A 23997-nucleotide genomic window follows, 5' to 3' on the forward strand; every position below is an offset into this window, starting at 1 on the left:
AGACGAATTTGTGCGATTGACAGTGACTAGACTACAGTTTGAAAGTTTTATAAATATGCTAGGTGATTTGGCTTTGTTGATCGGCGTCATTTCCATCTTATCGGCTGTGAGCCGTAAAACACACCGAGTTGTACTGCTGCGCCCAAGAAATAGTCCGCTCAGATTTCTTTTCCTTTTTTAGCTCACCTGCCCGAAGGGCAAGTGAGCTTATGTCGTGGTGCGGCGTCCGTCGTCCGTCTGGCCGTCCGACGTCAACTTTTTCATTTAAACAACTTCGTCTCAATAACCAAGAGGCCTAGGGACTTGATATTGGACCTGTAGCATGCTGGGGTGAAGGGCTACAAAGTTTGTTCAAATAAATGACCTTGACCTTCATTCAAGGTCAAATAGGCTATAATCTTCAAACAACTTCTTCTCAATAACCAAGAGGCCCAGGGACTTGATATTGGGCGTGTAGCATGCTGGGGTGAAGGGCTACAAAGTTTGTTCACATAAATGACCTTGACTTTCATTCAAGGTCACATTGGTCAAATAGGCTATAATCTTCAAACAACTTCTTCTCAATAACCAAGAGGCCCAGGGACTTGATATTGGGCCTGTAGCATGCTGGGGTGAAGGGCTACAAAGTTTGTTCAAATAAATGACCTGACCTTCATTCAAGGTCACATTGGTCAAATAGGCTATAATCTTCAAACGACTTCTTCTCAATAACCAAGAGGCCCAGGGACTTGTTATTGGGCCTGTAGCATACTGGGGTGAAGGGCAACAAAGTTTATTCAAATAAATGACCTTGACCTTCAAGTTTTCAATTACCGTCGTGTTACCTAAACTGCCTTAAGTGTTTAAAAACTGGTGGATTAGCATTTCTTTTTTTTTTTTTTTTTTTACTTCTGGTTTTATTTTCCAGACACATAAATAACATTTGGAGGCTGCCAAGGTTGGAGCCTTGGAATCAGCCTCCTTTAGACAAAACATGTCCTCACGCAGGAGGGCTCTCACTCCACATAAACAATACATCTACTTTCATATCATACATTCCAGTTTTGAGTACATTATAGGCCTAAATAAATACATTTTACACACATTTTCATTCTGAATCTAACGCGCCACATTCGGAATACACTTTCTCACTCCTATCGTACGAATTGTTCAGACAGACATCGGTATCACACGTATTTCGACTTGCACAGCAGACACACAGGAATCATCCTTTCAGCCTCTCTCACAAGTAAGTAAGGATAATTTAATATATTTGTTTTATATTTTAACGATGCTTTTTCTTATTTCTATCCTTATTTTGTTTGGTATATTTGTTTAGACTACGTACGTAAACCAGTCTAGAGCCACGTGGCGTGGGTACGCGTAGGCATAGTGCGTATAAGAGAAACAGTCAGAAACAAATCTATAGGCCTTTATATATATATATGAATTGAGAAGTATTAGCAAGTTAGTAGTTAAACAATGCATTAATAAAAGGACATCATAGAAACTTAAACTGTAATGTATTGTATAACCATCAAAAGAATTGTGAATCTAGCCGGAGGTTGCTATTAATAACATATTGGGAAACCCCTTCGATATGTGTAAACACAACATATTGTTGTGCCTACGTTGTTTGTAGATTCTATATTTATTTATTTATTTTTCCTTGCGGGATATACTGAAGATATTGTGGATGATATATAAACCTTTAAAACCTGGACAACTATAACTCAGAGCAGAGATAATTAACATTGGCATTTCTTAACGTTTTAGTATGGCCGTATGTAATGACCAACACAGTTTTATATTGATAAGATCAGCGGTCACAAATCTCTGCATTAATTAAACGTATATATGGGACCAAAGGTTCATTTCTAAACTGGTTTATTCCTACTGATGTAATGGACGTGTTTTAATCAACGGTACAACTTCCGGTTGGTTTGATGTAACTTTTTTGGTTCCACAGGATTTTATTTGATTTTACTTATTATTAATGATCTGCTATCTGTTTTAAAATTTCTAATTCATTAAAGTGTGCTGATGGCGTTATTTTTGTTTAAGTCTGTTTGTAATAACAGATTGCGACCAACTACAAAGTGATATTGAAGGAATGTAGGAATGTTATTGTAACTTCGGGATGAATGTTAAAGTGCGGTAATGTGTTTAGTTTGGTTTGGTTTATTTTGTTTAATGTCCTATTAATAGCTAGTTCTTTAGAATCCTTCTTTAAGACATTCATAATTTGGTCAATGTTGAGAGGAGTAGCTGAAATGGTAAGAGAGTATTTGAAATATTCTCTAAATGAATAATTTCTGTCATGAGTTCCGAAAAATCCAAGAGAGCGATGCAGGCCTTTCGAACCTCAATTTTGTCGGAGTCGGACTTTCCAAACTGGCCAACATCGCTCACTTTCTATCCAATGAACAAACGTGTTCATTAACATATCCTAAAATAGCTATTCCACTCACCTGGTATCGGGACTCGGCACTCCTTACTTATCGAGAGCATATCTTACTGCTATGAACTTGGAGGGCCAATGTCTTGTCTTTGGTCGTATTGATAATCGTTTTAAGATTTTAATCCTGTGATATTGATTGATGATCAATATCATTCATTTGAATATAATTAGTAGCACGTCATCCCCGTATGCAACATACCCAATACCATGTATCTTGACATTAGGGTTATTGAGAAGTCTTTGAAGATATAAAAGTAACTTGAGCCTTGTGGCCTTGAGTTAGGGTAAAGGTCATTCATATGACCAAAGTTCGTAGTCCTTCTTCCAACACGAACATACCACAGCCTCCCAAAACACACATACGCACTCGCTACACGCATACATGTCGCACGCACGGGAGGCCGTCCTTAAATTACCTTAGCTGTTAATAGGACGTTAAACAAAATAAACCAAACCAAACCAAACATACGGCATACCAAATGCCAGGTCTGTGCGTTATGCTGAGAAGTTAAAAATGTAAGTTGTTTATGAAGGTTGACGGATGCTGCCGGAAAAAGGCGGTCGCATTAGGTTAACTGATAATCAAAGATTATGTTGACGAAATGTTGCACCGATACAGATATTGCGATGATGATGTAACACAAAGTATAAATTGTGAAGATTGGCGCAATATTATGTTAAATATTGCAAAAATGATAGAGCCGATGAGGATGAAAATGAGGGGAAATGTCCAAACTTGTAAATATACCTTCAATTAATTAACTTGAAAAAAACTATGAAGGAGGTCATGTAATTGTATATTATATGATTTAACTACTTTTCTATGGACATGTTTTTGTATTAGTCACGTGATGCATATATCATTTGTATATATTTTTTGTGTTGTATAGTGTTTGTATGAACAATTAATCTCCATGTAATTGGAGGAAATAAAGGTTATTCATTCATTCATTATTGCGACTCTGTACACTGTCCTTTAGTCAATGCAGCTAAATGATTTTTGGTATTTTCAAAATACATTCACATGAATGAGCAATAGGTCGTCTTTCAATTCCAGTTAGCGAGGTAAATTCCACATATGTGAGTTCGGTTGTCAGCAAGTCGGACGCAGTGCAAATCCCCGTATAACTGGAGACAGCACGATACTTGAAAAGATATATAAAGGCTATAGTTTGGTTTGGTTTGGAAAATAACTATAGCCTTTATATATCTTTTCAAGTATCGTGCTGTCTCCAGTTATACGGGGATTTCCTTTTCGTTTGAAATAACAAGGCAGCAACTTTCTTCTTTGGCACTATTCTTGTGTACAGTTCCTGTCCAGTCTTGCATTGATCACTATTCCTGACGAATTTTCATCATAATAGATTTCACGTTTTCTTCATTAGAGATAGTCTTGCAGTCATGTGCAATGCTCTCAAGAAGACCATTCAAGGTAACAGACTGAAAAACTGTATATGCTTGCTTAAAAACATCCTTGTCAGAGCTACAAAAAAAATATTTAGATCTGTGTCATATGGAAGGCTAGAAACATTAAAAAATTTCAAAACAAAACAACGTCTCCACAATCGGCTTATATAATACTGAAGAAATTATTGAAAGAAAACATATCACTTTACATTAAAATTACACCCGACGCTAAAAAGAGATGTTTGATATCAAAATATCGAACACTATTACAAGAAATTTGATCTGTTTACTTACAAACAACGTGCTACGACAAACCGGAAGTAAATATTGAGTATTGTATAAAGGCCAAAATAGTCGAATACCAAAATTTGGGCTAACCACTGGATAGTTTTTTTTATAATATACCGATTATAGTAGACCAAAGTAGTAGAAGAAAAAATGTGTGTTAGTATAGATTTTAAGTGATATTGTGTGTATATAATTTAGATTGAACGAAAATGTTCAGAGTGTACAGTACATGTATGTAAAATATGAAAAGAATGTGTGAGGATAGGATCTCTGATGAGTGAGAGATAGGATGTCTGATGAGTGAAAGCCCTCCTGCGTGAGGACATTTGTTTATATATATATATACATGCTTGTTGAAAAAGAATGCAATGTAACATTTTCACAAACAGTTACTTGCGATGTACCTTGAGAATTCGGAGGCATTTTGTACAAAGTGTCGTTAATAATGTACAAACTAACCCTCTTCCAAATCATATGTGTATTCATTATAATGTATGTTACAGTAACGGTAGCTGTTTAATCATTCTCTCCTTAAGATTTAAGATTTTATTGCAGTTTTTTCGTCTAAATGACCTATTTCGAGATGATTCATTTGTAAAGGCGACAAAACGTAAATCTGACAAGAAAAATATAACCTTGATGAGAGTGACCTTAGAAAAACCTTGGCAAACGTTGACAAACGACATGAATTTAAATATCTATAAAAACAATTGTTTAAATAACAATGGTACAAACCAAACTACATAACAACAGAAAATGTTTTCAAGAAAGAAAGAAATTGTGTGATATATGTAGAAAAAAAGTCGATTTCGGTCATTCAAAGATATGGGAAAATAATGTTGTCTAGTTGAATGAGATGTTTATTTCATGAAAAGGCGAGATTCTGATGACATCACGTTTAGATGATTGTTGATGCGCGCTATCTTATAGACAATCTGATCAAAAACAGATCATCGTTATACGTTTTGTCATATGTGAATGGGATACGATTTTGTATATACATGTATGTGCATTGAAAACATCATATTTGAAAGCCTGTGATATTTATTGATACAACTGAGAAAATATATAATATATACATGTTATTTTTCTTGATAAAAAAAAAAGATTTATTTTTGATCCTCAGAAAATGTACTGTAAACGTGATTATTTTCGCGGGGGTTAAATTCGCGATATCGATATGTACACTATACGCGTGTGATACACTGTAGTTTTTGCGATCGATACATCTTCACTATTTCCATTTGTAGCTCGAGATTACGCAAATTGATATCAAATAATACGGGTGGGGGAAATTTTCGCGATTAAAAGGACTCTGCGTATTTAGCGTAATTTTCACCCTCGCGTACAGTTCCACGTTTATAGTATTTGTTTCTTAGGCCATTTGGAAATCCCACATTTATTCGCCTCGTGCGATGGGGAGGTAAGCGCAATATTTACATCCTACTTGTAGGATATATATCTAAACAAAAGCAGGCTTTAGTAAAAAAAATCATTACACTGTATTATACCTTAGCTTTAATGCCAATTTTGTTGCTATGCAACCAGGATGCAAGTCGAGAAATGTCCATGGTCACAATGACAACTACGGGAAAACATAACATTATTACACCAACAACTCCGATATACTTCGAGGACGTGCGGTCATCAGGTGCAGATATCAACTTCCTTTTGTTTGCGCTTGTCTGTTTCTTATCGATGGTTAGCTCTCTCTTGAGAGTTTTAATCTGCTCCTCCAGTGCCTCTTTGGTTTTTGGGGTAGTGGCGTTCGCTCGGCAATTGTTTTCACACGGAGGACAACTTGATGGTATTCCGAAAGTAGAAGACTCTGTTTCTAATGTCAAAAGGAATGAAAAGCAACAATGATAAAGATGGCATCACGTTATTGTTATTGTAGATGTTACTTATAACGACCCATCAACACTGATATGGTCATTAAAGGCAATATATGGTAATAAAAATGGTATTAAACGGAACAATATCGAGAAAGCAAAATAAATAAAATAACAAATGCGGATATATGGTTTATCATATCTCATAGTGTATTTGATGACGTTGTGTTTCTTTAAACAAACATAAATCGCAATGTATAAATGTTATACAAAAACAGAAAGAGTTCTTACTTTGCGTTAATTCCGTGGATTCCATCGTTGTTGACGTGGAACAGACGTTAACTTTGAAGAATGAAACCATCTTATTAGTAACATATGAATGATTGTTTCACTTAGGCTAAAAAGTATTTTATCACATATTGCCATTGGAATAAAGACGATCATTACATGAAAAAAAAAAAAAAAGATCTGTGTACTGTCGACCTTTGCCTGCACAAATATTCAATTTTGTCAGCTTTACAGGCCAAATATCCCGTTGTACGGTACACATGCAACAATGTCCTCCCAATAGCTTCCACTCTGCATGTCCAATGCCATGTCTTAGCACAGAAATATTTGCATCTTGTCCCATGGTACATGTATCATAAAATATGGTCCAGAATTGAGTGTCCTCTCTTTGCTGTTGTGTGATAATGACAGAAAAATAAAACCCAGCAGCTAAGTCTGAAAAAACAACAATTTAATGATATATGCAAAACCAACCAAGTTACAGAGATAATTTACAATTAAAGTGATGCGCAAGGTTGCGTATTAAATCAACAATGTTAATTACTTATCGTATAACAGCTTTCCTTGAGTAATCCTTTAATTAATACCACAGTTCGAGAAAATTAGTAATCCAACAGAACTGGAGTTGTTAATATTTTATTTTCTTTTTTTAATTTATTTTTGTATTCATTTTGATTTACATGTATATTGCAAGACATGCATCTATAGACGAAAACAAAACCATACATACACAAGTTGTAACAACATCATATATATTTATATATCCTGATTCCACAGCGTCCGTCAACATTTGCTTCAAATCGCTACTAGTCAAAAAGTTCTTATTGGATTTTGACCAAATTTGGCCAGAAACATCCTTGGCAGAAGTGGAACATATTTTCCATAAATGGTGGCTCTGACCCCGGAGGGGCCAAAGGGATGGGGCCCAATAGGGGAAATAGAGGTAATTCCTTTAAATCGCTACTAGTCATAAAGTTATGAAGGGATTTGAACCAAGTTTAGTCAGAAACATTCTTGGGGAAGGTGAACAGATTTTGCATAAATGGTGGCTCTGACCCCAAAGGGGACAAAAGGACGGGGCCCATAAGGGGAAATAGAGTTAATTCCTTTAAATCGCTACTAGTCATAAAGTTATGAATGGATTTGAACCCAGTTTGGTCAGAAACATCCTTGGGGTAAGGGGGATCAGATTTTGCATAAATGGTTACTATGACCCCCAAAGTGGCGGGGCCCAATAGGGGAAATAGAGGTAACTCCTTTGAATCGCTACTAGTCATAAAGTTATGAATGGATTTGAACCCAATTTGGTCAGAAACATCCTTGGGGGAAGGGGAACATATTTTGCATAAATGGTGGCTCTGACCCCCGAGGGGCCAAAAGTGCGGGGCCCAATAGGGGAAATGGAGGTAATTCCTTTAAATCGCTACTAGTCATAAAGTTACGATTGGATTTAAACCCAGTTTGGTCAGAAAGATCCTTGGGGAAGGGGAACAGATTTTGCATTAATGGTGACTCTGACCCCCGAGGGGCCAAAAGGGGCGGGGCCCAATAGGGGAAATAGAGGTAATTCCTTTAAATCGCTACTTGTCATGAAGTTACGAATGGATTTGAACCCAATTTAGTCAGAAAGATCCTTGGGGGAAGGGGGAACAGATTTTGCATAAATGGTGACTCTGACCCCTGAGGGGCCAACGGGGCGGAGCCCAATAGGAGAAATAGAGGCAATTCCTTTGAATCGCTACTAGTCATAAAGTTATGAATGGATTTGAACCCAATTTGGTCAGAAAGATCCTTGGGGGAAGGGGAACAGATTTTGCATTAATGGTGACTATGACCCCGAAGGGGCCAAAGTGGCGGGGCCCAATAGGGGAAATAGAGGTAATTCCTTTAAATCGCTACTTGTCATAAAGTTATGAATGGATTTGAACCCAATTTGGTCAGAAACATCCTTGAGGAAAGGGAAACAGATTTTGCATAAATGGTTGCTCTGACCCCAAAGGGGCGGGCCCAATAGGGGAAATGGGGCCAAAGGGGCGGGGCCCAATAGGGGAAATAGAGGTAACTCCTTTGAATCGCTACTAGTCAAAGTTATGAATGGATTTGAACCCAATTTGGTCAGAAACATCCTTGGGGGAAGGGTAACAGATTTTGCATAAATGTTGGCTCTGACCCCGGAGGGGCCAAAGGGGCGGGGCCCAAAAGGGGAAATAGAGGTAATTCCTTTAAATCGCTACTAGTCATAACGTTATGAATGGATTTACACCCAATTTGGTCAGAAACATCCTTGGGGGAAGGGGAACAGATTTTGCACAAACGGTGACTCTGACCCCAAAGGGGCCAAAGGGGCGGGGCCCAGTAGGGGAAATAGAGGTAATTCCTTTAAATCGCTACTAGTCATAAGGTGATGAATGCATGTTCTTTCAGACATTAGAGAGTCTGGACTTCATTAATATTTAAAGCAGTTCGGATTCCCACACTATAACCATATAGAGCATTGTTAGAGATTTACAAATAAAACAAATTGAATATGAACATTATTTTGACATTTGGTCTAATCCAACCAGGTGAGCGGTACAGGCCCCATGGGTCTCTTGTTTATATTAAACAAACAAAAAATGTTTTACTTGATACATTACTTCCAGGCTTCAAGTCGCATTGATGAATAAAATATTATCTTAGGTGTTATTCAATGATACTGATAAAGAAAATAGAATATTGGTGTAAATGGGAGCATTTCAATTTATAGAAATTATAGAAATTACGTCGCAATTACCTTGGCATGACACATGTTCCGGTCCAATGCATCGTAGACACAAGGCTTCTAAAACATTAAAAATGTGAAAGCTGTTTAAAGTATTACGCCAATACATGCATGGGATTGGTTTTCTCCTCCATTACTTATTAAGCAGGTGGAACAAAACCTAGGTATTAAGGCTAGCATATATTTTGTTGGGAGTACCTTACGGATTGATCATGGTAACACAGGGATATTTAATTATTTTTCTCATCACTGGTAAGTTGTTTTATATACTATCTTTCTAAAGAACAAGTTTTTTTTTTTCTACCTAACACGTATTGGTTTTCATAATATTTCATTATTCAAGCCTAAAAAGGAAGACAAAAGGGGATTTGGTTTTGGTATTAGAAACACTATGACCGGCATTAGAATATTAGCACGTTTCAATACAAATATAGAGCGGGTCATGAACTATCAATACGTCTAACATTTTATAGCATGCTACAATTGGAAAATGAAGCTTTAACACAGAAATGGTGACTATGGAAACATGTCTTTGATTATAAAATAAATTGCAATTTGTGTGAGGAAAGTAGGGATATTATCAGTTAGCAATGAAATAGCAACCAGAAAATTGAGATCACCAGGCTTGTAAAGCTTACAATAAATAAGATAAAATAGGTAAAGATCGAAGTGGGCGAAGTTAGTGTTCTTCATTTAAGTTCTACAAGAAATATTCGATTGACACATGACCAAATGAAGACTTTTTTTTAAGGATTGGATAAAGTTATGTTGAGGTCTATGGTGGTATAAACACCAATAAGTCTTGAGACAAATTTATTATGAACTGTTCGCAGCATAACTTTATTCAATCCTTATATTTATATTTTTTTGATATTTTTGTATAATATTTTGTCCTTGACAAATAGGGACTTGTGTAAGTCTACCACGGAACTTACCGAAATGTACGTCATCACTCTTCGTCTACATATGGTTATAACTTTCAGGATTACTTTCGTGAACAAACTTAATATCGAATTAAAACAAATATTATTTTTAATGGAATTTAGTTAAGCATTGATGTCATTTTTTTTTAGTTTCATCGGGGTATGAAACAAATTTTGTTTACAAACTGTAGAAGTTTGCATACAAAATTTGTTTCATACCCCGATGAAACTAAAAAATAATTGACATCAACGCTTATGATTAATTTTTGAAAATTATTTTCTGATTTTAAACATGTCAACGCTTATGATTAATTTTTGAAAATTATTTTCTGATTTAAAACATGTTTTATGTACAATTTTACTGGTTTTAAATTGGATTTTTTTTCTCAAATCAATACGCAACGTCAATTGTCGTATTGTGACGTCACATTTTTTGCGCCATTCTCGGAATTTCTTTCATAGAAGAAAGAAAAGAATTTTTCGACCAATCACATTTGAGTATTTACCATGAAAACAAAGAAAAATGAATTATATAAATATGATCACTTTTTAAAAGGATTTAAAAAAAATATAGTCCAAGCTCGACAAAGGTATTCCTACGCCGGACTTGATATAGTTCATTGAAAAATGACTTGGAGTTAACTGGTAGGTTCATTTAGTCTGAATTAAGACAAATAAACATGATTTAGATATCTTTGTATTCATTAACTGGTTTATGTTTGAAATTTCCTTTTTGCAGTGATGATTGGCGTGATGGCCAGTGTCGTCATCAATATAGAGAATTTTGCACACGTGACGAAACTACAGGACCGAATAGAGACACTTCACGGAATTTCTGTCCACACAAACAACTCGCTGGCCGAGTGTGCTGCTCTATGTCTTGTCAGGGGAAACTGTTGGTCACTTTTTTACAATTTTGTGACCCAAGTCTGTCGCCTAAACAAAAGTCCTTTCCTTACTGTTAGTGAAACGACAAGTCAATCGGGATTTCGCCATTACAGTCGAGGTAAGATTGCTTACTCATAGATACGTCACCAAGTACTGCTTATAATGCTCTCTTATCATTACCTAGGGTATGACATCTATTACACCAGCTGAGGGTGTAACTTCCCTGAATCAGCAGAACTTGGTTATTAAAAAAATAGGACGTAACCAAATGATTGCCGTCAAGATCGAACAACGAGCATTCCCCTATTGTGTTATGAAATTTATTCATCTTGACACTACAAGTTGAAAACACAAGGGATGCTTTGGGTTCTGTCATACCAGTATCTTTGACTACTATGGGCTTAACAATATACACATGTCAAAATGAAATGCATTATTAAATAAATATGAATATTACATAGAGGATTCAACATTAAAATGCCACACAGAAAGTATATTGTCATGTCATAGGTAAGTCTGCAAAGTTCTAAACAAACTGTTGAAAACCGAGGAAGAGAATCTACACACAAGACCGACAAGAATACAATATTGATATGAACATAACAGGTTTGGATTTAATTGTTTAAAATCGACTAAAGGCCAAAGGTGAGGCATTGTCGAATGAGTCACTGGGAAGAAGAATGCTGTCTAAAGGGGAGATGCAAGGCGTTTGCATTCGTAAGCGGAGAGATTGATTGGATATTCGTCTATCCTATCACAATGAGACAAAACCGAACATGTCACAGCCTTCCAAAATCAGAATCACCACACACATGCATCTTACAAACAAGGGAGTGGACGATAAACAACAACACTGAGTTCTTAAACGAGCAAAATATACCTTAAAATACTAAACAATGTATATATTACCATACAGCATAGGACTTGTAAGTATGCTAGAGACCAAAAGTCTGGAAATCGAGATATCGGAAAACTAATGATGGGGCTGTAGTAATGTTATACCACCTAAGTGGGTCATAACTCATTTTATAGGATATGAAATAAATGTTTGTATTTTGAAAAGATGATGCATTATGTTTGTAAAAGAATAGGGCCTACGTTATAAATGTATCTCTGCTATATAAATAGTTAAGGACGGAACATTAGTTCGAAAGAATAATATCCCATACTCGGTTACCTCTAACGAACAAAACATCTAACAATCATGTAATGGGGCGAGGGGGCAGCAGTAACAAGTGTAACAACATGTAGGCACGCCGTACTCATTTGTATGCAATTATGTTGTGTTAGTAGATATTAAGTGTGTTGTTGAAAAGTCAAATTGTGTAGAATTAGCGTCCTGATGTAGACAGATAGAATATTCTGACTATGTATTGGTTTGTGATTACTTGCATCTGGAAAAAGTGTTTACTCGTTTAATATTCAATACATAATAATGCAAACGATGTCCGATTATTTATTTACTTATCTATTTTTGTAAGTTTGGTGTATTCATTTTTAACGTCAGGATGTTCGTCAGGATGCCTTTGGCACCTGCCGTTATAGTCGGTGGGTACATTTTGTTAGTCACACTTTTGTTTCCGGCTAACAACTTCTCTTTTCTGTAATATACAAATGATATACAACCGCAGCCTAATATACTTCCTATTTTGACCGCAGTTATTGACACGATTTAACTGATGGTTCCCGTGTTGACTGCAATTATTTAAAATGAAATATGAATGTTTGGTGTTCTAGACTATTTTAGATTATGAACATAAACAATTCCTCACCAGTATGTGCAATTTTGTTGGCGTAGGATTACGTCTCAATCCTGCCTTGAAAACGAAAGTAAACAGTTCAGTTTGATCGTCGTGGAAATTTACATGCATCCCGAGATAAACTATCCACATGTCTTAGAGTCATATGTTCATCCTGAGTTCATATGCATGAACATTTCATATAAGCCTAAAAGCAACCGTGTTTAAGTAGTGAAATGTTTACAATTCTATAAATAGCTTTTCAGCGGAACAGGGATAACTTCAGCTGGCACGTGACTAATCACGTGATCATCAGCCAAAATGGCGGTTATGTCTAATGTAACTAAACCAGCGCCCGTTCACAGTTTCATATTTATTTGTATGTCGCTAGAATACAGAAGAAATATCAACAGGATTTGAAGGCAAGTGAGGATTATATTAAATAAGATTTTTATTTGTTAATTTGAAAAGAATCTAATGGTCATGATCCGTGACTGATGTACTAGCGTTTTGTTTGTCAAATATAATATTGTCTCGTCGGACAGCGTGACCAACAACGCGACCGCAGTTTTCTATCGGAGGTAAAATATTTGCATTTTTTTATGTCACTAGGGGTCATAAAATAGATGTTTGCTGGGCCTAATTTACATCTTATAATATAAATAAAAAAACTTGTGCTGTCTAAATCTTGGATTTTATCTCTGATTGTACATGTTACTGTTAATAGACCGATTTGACCTTAGCTGTTAATAGGACGTTAAACCAATAAAAAACAAACAAACCTGATTTTTTTTCCAAAGTTTACAAATAGCTTTGCTGATTCAGATGTATATCAATAATCTTCCACAAACATTACATAATTACGTCAGGGAAAGAACTATACTCAGCTATTGGAAAGTTTTCAGCAGATACATACATGTTTTCTTGAATATATATATAGAATAGGAATAACCATATTAAGACATTTCATCTGATACAAATATAGCTGTCTGACTATAAAATCCTATTTTAAATCTTTTATTTCATGAACACAGACCCTGACGTTTCTCAGGGCCGCTTTTGGCCCTTTGATTTATGTCTTTTTGTGGCGTTCTTGATTCTACTCTGTCGACGAGCCGTAAACAATACTAAAAAAACAAAACAAAATATAATTGAAAACTAATTCAACCACATTTAATGCTTTATATTCGTTAAAACTTCAATTTCAAAATATTTGATTGTCAACACACCAAGTATGATAACGAGATATTTTTTACATAGAATATCATCAAGATTTGGTGTTGGCAAAAGGGATTGGATAACAGGCTCAGCCTATATTATTCCTTTCCTATATTCCATTAAAACTTCTTTACAACTTATTGGAATATAACCCGTTATGACTGGAAGCATATTAAGTACCTGGGATTCAAAAGGCTTCAAATTTTGGGACTAAGTTTCTTGGTTATATTTTTGAAACCGTTCGGTTATCTCCTTGAAACGGATCTCAACCCCATAACCATATATAGCATTGTTCAAACTCAACGAGTAAACATAAAGGAATTGAATTTGAACATTATTTTGACTTTTGTTCAAATCCAACACGATAAGCGATACAGACCATCTCGGCCTCTTGTTATAATTGTTTGATTTTAGCTTTGTGGACGGGTACAATGTTGATTGGCTATCGATTGGCCTTAAAACAAAATTAATCAATAATTAAACATTTCACCTATATTTTTTTTTTTTTTTATAATTTTCAGAGTTCTGTACAAGTGATGCTCCAGTGATTGTCCATACTTCACAAGCAGTATCTTTTATCAATGGAACTCCCGCTAAAATCTTCAAGTGTACCTCGAATGCCGTTCAAATCAGCGGGAATGGAGAGGTGACCTGTAACCTCGGAACTCTTCTATGGTCTACGCCAAATATAGTTTGCATGGGTAAGATATTTTAGCTTACCTGTTACGAGTAATCATAAGCTGCTGTCCTGGCGCCTACAAAAGGCTTCTAAGTCTATATGTATACAACAAACACCATTTCAATTATGTAAATATAATCATTAGAGGTTGAGTAGTCATGGCAAAGTAATTTTGAAATATTTTACAATTTTGTTCAAATCTTACCATGTTTTGGACATGTTTTGTGGCAAATGTTTGTAAAGTTTCTAAGACCGTAGGTATGCATCTTTCACTATTCCGATTCATTACAAGGTCGTAAAGTTATGTTGCAGCAAAATAAGTGCTTGTATTTATTATTAGCTCACCTGGTCCGAAGGACCAAGGTGAGCTTATGCCATACCGTTGCGTCCGTCGTCCGTCCGTCCGTCCGTCCGTCAACAATTGACTTCTTCTTCATAACCACACATCAGAATTTGACCAAATTTGGTCAGAAGCATCCCTATGGGTAGGGGACTCAAAATTGTACAAATGATGGGGCTGACCCCCTGGGGGCCTCTGGGGCGGGGCCAAAAGGGGTCATTTGTGCGCTATTGATATAAACGACTTCTTCTCTGAAACCAAGCAATGGCTATCACTCATATTTGCCTGGTAGCATCACTATGGGGTGGGGATTCAAAATTGTACAAATGATGGGGCTGACCCCCCAGGGGCCTGAGGGGCGGGGCCAAATGTGGTCAATCTGGCTATATTGATATAAACGACTTCTTCTCTGAAACCAAGCAATGCCTATTGCTCATATTTGCCTGGTAGCATCATTATGGGGTGGGGATTCAAAATTGTACAAATGATGGGGCTGACCCCCCAGGGGCCTGAGGGGTGGGGCTGAATGTGGTCAATTTGGCTATATTGATATAAACGACTTCTCTGAAACCGAGCAATGCCTGTCACTCATATTTGCCTGGTAGCATCACTATGGGGTTGGGATTCAAAATTGTACAAATGATGGGACTGACCCCCCCGGGGGCCTGAGGGGCGGGGCCAAATGTGTTCAATCGGGCTATATTCATATAATTGACTTCTTCTCTGGAACCAAACAATGGATATCTCTCATATTTTACTGGTAGCATCACCTTGGGGTAGGAATTTGAAATTGTACAAATGACGGGGCTGACCCCCTGGGGTCTGAGGGGCGGGGCCAAAAGGGGTCAGTTTTACAGAATTGATATAAACGACTTCTGCTCTGAAACTAAGCGATGGATATCACTCATATTTACCTGGTAGCATCACTATGGGGTGGGGATTCAAAATTGTACAAATGATGGAGCTGACCCCCCAGGGGCCTGAGGGGCGGGGCCAAATGTGGTCAATTGGGCTATATTGATATTAGCGACTTCTTCTCTGATACCAAGCAATGAATATTGCTGATATTTGCCTGGTAGCATCACTATTGGGTGGGCATTCAAAATTGTACAAATGGTGAGGCTGACCTCCTGGGGGCCTGAGGGGCGGGGCCAAGAGGGGTCAATTTGGCTGAATTGATATGAACAACTTCTTCTCTGAAACTAAGCAAGGGATATCGCTCATATTTGCCTGGTAGCATCCTTTTGGGTAGGGATTCAAAATTTTATAAAGGAAGGAACTGACCCCCACTCCCCCCGGGGTGCAGAGGGCGGGGTCAAAAGGGGTCAATTGGTTTAAACAACTTATTTTCTGAAACTAATTATATAAGTAATGGATATCACTCACATTTGTGTGGTAGCATCCCTATGGGTTTGTGCCAAAAGTTAATTTTATTTCATGGATTAATGCATTTTTTGACATAAAATCCTCAAGTACTCATATAAAATGCCTATGATATATTGACATAGCAATACCAGTGACAAATATACTTAATCATCATTCTTGTTTCATATCTCATGAAATCCAGGTGAGCGATACAGGCCCTCTGGGCCTCTTGTTTTTTTATAATTATTATTTTACCATGTTTTGTACCTTTTTTGCTTCAAAACACGATTCAAAGTTTTGGATTTTTAGGTCACCTGAGACGAAGTCTCAAGTGACCTATTCTAATCGCCTTTTGTCCGTCGTCCGTCGTGCGTCCGTAAACTATTTACATTTTTGTCTTCATCTCCAAAACCACTTAACCAAATTCAATGAAATTTGGCAGAAAGTTACTATGGCTGAAGGTCAACCAAAATTGTGAATTATATGGTCCCCATCCCCCAGGGGCCTGAGGGGTGGGGCCAAAATGGGTCAAATTGACTAAAACTTCAAAAATCTTCTTCTCTACTCTCAGATAGGGTGGAGTCAAACACGCTTCATAGATGGAAGGGTCTTGTGGTGCTTTACCAAAATTGTGAATTTCATGACCCTGGGGTCTCACATTTGCCCCTGGGGAGGGGGTAAACTTTAGTATAGTTTATATAGGGAAATCACATTTTTGACTATTATTTGTTGGATTTGTATTGGAACTCATTCTTATCTGGCCAACATTATCAGCATGGGATAACAGTTTGATGGTTTGCATATATTGGCCTCGACTGACCCCCAGGGGCTGAGGGGCGGGGCTAAAAAGGGTCAAATTGACTGAAATTTCAAAAATCTTCTCTACTCTCATATTTGGTAGAATCGAAAACTCTCCAAAGATGGAAGGGTCTTATGGTGCTTTACTAAAAGTGTGAATTTAATGACCCTTGGGTCTCACGTTTGCCCCTGGGGAGAGGGTAAACTTTAGTATAGTTTATATAGGGAAATCACATTTTTGACCATTATTTGTTGGATTTGTATTGGAACTCATTCTAACCTGATCAACATTATCCGCATTGGATAACAGTTTGATGGTATGTTTGATGGTATGCATATGTTGGCCCTGACTGACCCCCAGGGGCTGATGGGCGGGGCTAAAAAGGGTCAAATCGACTGAAATTTCAAAAATCTTCTTCTCAATACGTATATAAAATAGAATCAAATACTCTTCATAGATGGAAGGGTCTTGTGGTGCTTTACCAAAATTGTGAATTTCATGACCCTGTGGTCTCACGTTTGCCCCTAGGGAGAGGGTAAACTTTGCTATAGTTTATATAGGGAATTCATATTTTTGACTATTATTTGTTTGATTTGTATTGGAATTCATTCTAACTTTCTTAAAATTATCAGCATGGGATGACAGCTTAATGATATGCACATATTGGCCCTGACTGACCCCAAGGACTGATGGGTGGGGCCAAAAAGGGTCAATTAGATTAACTGAAATATTTCAAATCTCAGGTGACCGTTAAGGCCCTTTGGGCCTCTTGTTTTCTGTGCGTTCTATTATCGAAACATTGACGATATTGATATCAAAGATTTATCTTTTGCCCTGTTGCAACACTTTGGATCTTTAATCTATACTTTCTTTCCTCGCATCTGACTTTCGGTGTTTTCTTATTCTCTATGCATTTCCTTGACACTCGTCCCCACATAACCGTGGCTGTATTGACGACTTCAACCTCTTAGAACAAGCATCCCAGCCACCTTGTACATTGTGTTAACCATTATATGCATACAAATGGATCTTACAATTTTTTTTATTCTTTTCTGAATTTGGACATATTTTGAATTTATTTATTCATCAAATCTTAGATTGCAGAGATTACTTTTTAGAATTTGAATCAAGTTCACTAAAGTATGTTGATGTATCAGATGCATTCATATGGGATTGAGAATTCACATCCTTATAACTTACTGAAATCATTTTGTGATGGCTGCCAACGGTGAGCTACACTATTATTGATTAAACATGCTTATTTTAAAAGTGGTAAAGTTCGACTAACTTATTTTGAAAGTGTTAAAGTACGACTTGTGACATTGACCGATGACAAATAAAAATGCCAAGGTGTTGACCCTGATGGTATGATGTAAATATGACCTAATTTTGCCAGTGAGTTTATCGGATATCTTTATTACAAGGTTAAATCTTTTTAAGGCGTTTAATAAATGCGATACAGAATCGTAAACCTATCCATCAACTATTTATTTTTCAGACTTGACATTTTATAACTCAATGGGATATACACATTTGTGTGGAACGCAATCAGTCCTTAAGTTGGTTAAAACAATGACATTATATGATCAAGCAGACATGCTCTGTCGAAATGAGGGAGCCAACCTTGCTCGACCCAGAACATCTTCACGTTGGAAATGCATGGCAGATTATGTTGAACCAAGAGGTATGTATTATCACTTTTAGGTACTTGAGTGTTCATAGGACCAATCTAAAAATTCGATATCAGGAAAAACAAAATGACATAAGTGTAATAGAGTTATTTAAGACCCATAATTTCATCAGATTTAATTCTTTTTACTATTTGATTTCATGATTATATTCTAAACAATTTCATGATCCAAGTGAATGAGAATATGACGACAACAAACCATGCGGACATAATAACGAAATCATTATTACGCAGTGGGTTCTGTACCCTGCCCGAGACAAACTGAAAGTCATCCGGGACTACGAATAATCATGATATGTTGCCATACATAATTTAAGTATCGTTATATATGTCATCCTTGTATTTTTAGGTCATCTGACCCAAAGGGTCAGGATGACCTATAGTCATCATGTTTCGTCCGTCGTCGTGCGCCGTCCGCCGTTCGCCGTCCGCCGTGTGTAAACTTTTCACATTTCAAACTTCTTCTCAAGTTCCACCAGTGGAATTGAGCAGAAACTTGCCTGAAATGATGCTGGGATGGTCCCGACCAAGTGTTGTTATTTTTCGGGTCAGTCTGAAATCCAAGATGGCCGCCACAGCCGCCATTTTGAAAAAACATTTGAAACTTCTTCTCAAGTTCCACCAGTGCTATTGAGCTGAAACTTGCCTGAAATGATCCTGAGATGATCCCGACCAAGTGTTGTTATTTTTCAGGTCGGTCAGATATTCAAGATGGCCGCCATGGCAACCATCTTGAAAAACACATTTTAAACTTCTTCTCCAGTTCCACTGGTGCCATTGAGTTGGAAATTGTTGAGGATGTTAAGGAGGGAGAGCCAACAAAGTGTTGTTATTTTTCGGCTTTGTAAAAACTTTGACATGGCAGCCACGTCGGCCATTTTGTAACATGATTGCGCAATCACGGTTCTTCTGAACAACACCTATTTGAAACTTCTTCTCAAATTCCACCAGTGGGATTCAGTTCTTACTTACCAAAAATGATCCTGAGATGGTCCTGACCAAGTGTTGTTATTTTTCAGGTCAGTCAGAAATCCAAGATGGCCGCCATGGCAACCATCTTGAAAAACACATTTTAAACTTCTTCTCCAGTTCCACTGGTGCGATTGAGCTGGAAGTTGGTGAGGATGTTAAGGAGGGAGAGTCAACAAAGTGTTGTTATTTTTTGGCTTTGAAAAAACTTTGACATGGCAGCCACGTCGGCCATTTTGTAACATGATTGCGCAATCATGGTTCTTCTGAACTACACCTATTTGAAACTTCTTCTCAAATTCCGCCGATGGGATTCAGTTCTTACTTACCAAAAATGATCCTGAGATGGTCCTGACCAAGTGTTGTTATTTTTCAGGTCAGTCAGTAATCCAAGATGGCCGCCATGGCAACCATCTTGAAAAACACATTTTAAACTTTTTAGGTTATCTGACCCGAAGGGTCAGGATGACCTATAGTCATCAAGCTTCGTCCGTCGTCGTGCGCCGTCCGCCGTGCGCCGTGCGTTAACTTTTCACATTTCAATCTTCTTCTCAAGTTCCACCAGTGGGATTAAGCTGAAACTTGCCTGAAATGATCCTGAGATGGTCCTGACCAAGTGTTGTTATTTTTCGGGTCAGTCTGAAATCCAAGATGGCCGCCATAGCCGCCATTTTGAAAACACATTTTAAACTTCTTCTCAAGTTCCACCAGTGCTGCTGGGCTGAAACTTGCCAGAAATGATCCTGAGATGATCCCAACTAAGTGTTGTTATTTTTTGGGTCGGTCCGAAATCCACGATGGCGGCCATAGACGCCATCTTGAAAATCACATTTTAAACTTCTTCTCAAGTTCCACCAGTGCTATTGAGCTGAAACTTGCCTGAAATGATCCTGATATGATTGCGACCAAGTGTTGTTATTTTTCGGGTCGGTCCAAAATCCAAGATGGCCGCCATAGCCGCCATCTTGAAAAACACATTTTAAACTTCTTCTCAAGTTCCACCAGTGCTGTTGGGCTGAAACTTGCCAGAAATGATCCTGAGATGATCCTGACCAAGTGTTGTTATTTTTCAGGTCGGTCCAAAATCCAAGATGGCCGCCATAGCCGCCATCTTGAAAAATACATTTTAAACTTCTTCTCAAGTTCCAACATTGCTATTGAGCTGAAACTTGCCTGAAATGATCCTGATGATTGCGACCAAGTGTTGTTATTTTTCGGGTCGGTCCGAAATCCAAGATGGCCGCCATAGTCGCCATCTTGAAAAACACATTTTAAACTTCTTCTCAAGTTCCACCAGTGCTGTTGGGCTGAAACTTGCCTGAAATGTTCCTGAGATGATCCCGACCAAGTGTTGTTATTTTTTAGATTGGTCTGAAATCCAAGATGGCCGCCATATCCGCAATCTTAAAAAACACATTTTAAACTTATTCTCCAGTTCCACTGGTGTCATTGAGCTGGAAATTTGTGAGAATGTTAAGGAATATAAGGGTTTTAATTTAGAGTCAGATGACCGTTAAGGCCCCTGGGCCTCTTGTACTGTATAAGATTACACTTGTAAATATTGAACGTGTGAATTAACAAGGTATTGATGTAAGCATAATTCATATATATCAAAGTATAATTCTGATATTTGTTCACTAGCTACCGGTGTACACGTTTGGATGGATATCACAGACAAGAACGCGGAAGGGACATTCGTTTTCTCAGACAATACTCCTGTTCCACTTCCCCACTACTGGTTGCCAAATGAACCTTACCCGCCGTCAGCTCCAGGCGCGGACTGCGTCGGAATATGGCCAAGCTGGAAACAATGGGATGATCTACCTTGCAGCAATGGTGCATATTACCTATGTGAAATTGAGTTTTGATCGTGTCCTGATTTTACGAGAAACGTTCGTTTTAATGAAATTTGTGAAGTTTGGAAAAGAAAAATATCCCGAATGTCACAAGGATTCAAAATGTATATATCTAGGTAAATCATATATTTAATGTATAGTTATCTTATACGTATTTCTAAGTACATGTGCACGTGCTCCAAAGTCTACTGTCAGTATCCCGTTTGCTCATTATTCGTTACTGTCCGTACGTTGATGTGTATTCCCATACTATAAACTATGTTACTTGTTCGGTTGTGTCCGTGTTTATCCGTATTTAGCAGTGTTACCTTACTACTTACACATGCATCAGTCTATTGACCCGCGACATAGTTGGTTCAAGTGTCTAACGGCCCATCAACAAGGTTATTAGGGCCAAATAAGTGATTAACAAATATGAGCAAAATAGGCAGGTGACGAAATGACAAAAAAAAAACATGTAAATATGTATTTTGTACACCCACGATAATTTTAAAATAAACAACACTATCTTTTGTTACTCAAATCTTGTGATACAGACTAATTATTTTCAGATAGTTCAAGTTTTGTGTATACTTAGAGACTCAAACAGAATCTTCAGACTTACCATTCTGTTGTAAAAACTCTCTCTTGCATGTTGTAGATCAGTGTAATCCAATATAACGGTATATGGTTCATTGCACACGATGCACTGGGGTTGGTACTCACGCTTCAATAAGTAGGGATGCGTTATAAAGGTATGGCCAATCCTAAGACGGGCAAAACAACCTCGTCTCGTCAATTGTCTCTGTAGCAAGGCGACCATTTGCTATTTCCTTTGATTGACATATCCACACTACAACCAGTTTGTGAAGGTAAATGTTTTATACTATGTATAGAATATATGTGATTTTTGCGACATCTAATTCATGATTTAGGAACAATAGTACTTATTATATGTCGGTGGTAAATTTTATGTTTTGTCTATGTAGAGGTTAAAAATGAAAAAAAACTGTCAACTGCAATTGATGTGTCATTTATTATTTCATTGAATGTGACATGTGTTTAGATTTGATTACAATAAACACGGGTTCGATTCATGTTCGGCTTTCATACTTTTAATACGGCCCGTTTCCTTTTTGAGTGTCTGGAGACAGCGGGACACCCTACTCGGTTATATTTCGTGTTTCAGGTGCTGTTCAGGAAAAACATGATTGCGCAATCATCTTACGAACTGGCCGCCGTGACTGCCATGTCTAAAGTATTTCCAATTTTCAGCTCATAGCACCAGAGGAGCAGCTGCAGTTTAAAATGTGATTTTTCAAGATTGCTGCCATGGCGGCCAGCTTCGACTACTGTCACACTACTGAACTTGAGAAAAAGTTTTAAATACGTAATGTTCAGTAGAACCATGATTGTGCATTCATGTTACAAAATAGCCGCCATGTCAAAGTCTTTGCGAGGCTGAAAAATAACAACACTTAGTTGAGCCCTTCCTTAACATCCTCACAAATTTCCAGCTCAATGGTTGTAAATAAATGAAATATAAAAATGTTTAACGGTAAATGGGTTCATTGCACGCGATGCATTAAGTCATGTCCTCTCACTTCAACAAATAAGAATATAGGTATGGCCCATCCTATGACGGCCATGACCACCTCGTCTCGGCGATTGTCTCTATTGCAAGGAGACAATTCAGCGATATCTCCTTTGGTGGAGTGGAGATTATTGTCTACATACTGATTCTATTTGTTTTGTCACTGCGAAATTAAAAATTGAATACAGACGCCTTAAAATCGGTAAAATGGAGTTTAAAATCAGATAGTGGAAGTGATTATGCATTGCACTTATAATGATTATATGCGATTAGGAATAACGTCAGTTTACTGAATGTCAATTTATTGTAGAACTATACAATGACGTTTGTATTTACACGGGTTGTTTTCCCGGTCATTTATGTGGCGACACTACTATCCAGATAGAAACATTCACTATCACAATAATAACAAGAAGGTTTGCGATCGGGTTATTTATAATGGAAGCTCACGGCGGCCATCACACCTGTGACGTCGCAGCTCTATCAAGTGTTGATTGGCTATTAACATACAGGTACATAAAACCAGTTTTGATAGTTTCTTGGGAAAGCAAAGACGGTTTTAAATGAAATTTTCGATAAGTTTGAATACTAAAGCGAACAAATTCAGTAAAGATACCGAAAATCATTGCAAATCAAGGCACACTTCAAATGACCTTAGCTGTTGATAGGACGGGAAATAATACAAAACAAAACATATTACAAGGAGATTAAACGCGAACATCAAGCTCCCAAAATACTCCACGCATCACACGCGTGTAGCTCAACCATAGCTGTTGAAATGACGGCATGCAATTCAATACGATAATTTCGAGTCAAAAACAAACAGTACACCTGATGATTATTCTGAATCATGAATATATGAATTACGATACAGCTCTCATAGGACCCGTTTGTGATGCCAGAAGCCAAATGCGTGGAAATCCATCAGCAAGGAAATCCACA

At 37.4% G+C, this 23997-nt stretch overlaps 2 protein-coding genes across 2 annotated transcripts; one reads left to right on the forward strand and one right to left on the reverse strand.

The window, feature by feature from the left end:
- Positions 1–5291: 5291 nt before the first annotated feature.
- On the reverse strand, positions 5292–6666 carry LOC117341275. Its single transcript, XM_033903132.1, has 2 exons — positions 6259–6666; positions 5292–5969 (listed from the first exon to the last, which is right to left on the reverse strand). Exons 1-2 carry the CDS (start codon positions 6326–6328, stop codon positions 5641–5643), a joined length of 399 nt encoding a protein of 132 aa, XP_033759023.1. The 5' UTR covers positions 6329–6666; the 3' UTR covers positions 5292–5640.
- A 7578-nt stretch (positions 6667–14244) lies between these two features.
- LOC117341263 (collectin-10-like) lies at positions 14245–22446 on the forward strand. The gene is made up of 3 exons (XM_033903113.1): positions 14245–14485; positions 18466–18651; positions 21268–22446. The coding sequence occupies exons 1-3, from the start codon at positions 14482–14484 to the stop codon at positions 21492–21494; spliced, it is 417 nt and encodes a 138-aa protein (XP_033759004.1). The 5' UTR covers positions 14245–14481; the 3' UTR covers positions 21495–22446.
- The last annotated feature ends 1551 nt before the right edge of the window (positions 22447–23997 follow it).

This window comes from Pecten maximus, chromosome 13 (genome assembly GCF_902652985.1).
Source record: "Pecten maximus chromosome 13, xPecMax1.1, whole genome shotgun sequence".
Classification (NCBI taxonomy): Eukaryota; Metazoa; Mollusca; class Bivalvia; order Pectinida; family Pectinidae; genus Pecten; species Pecten maximus.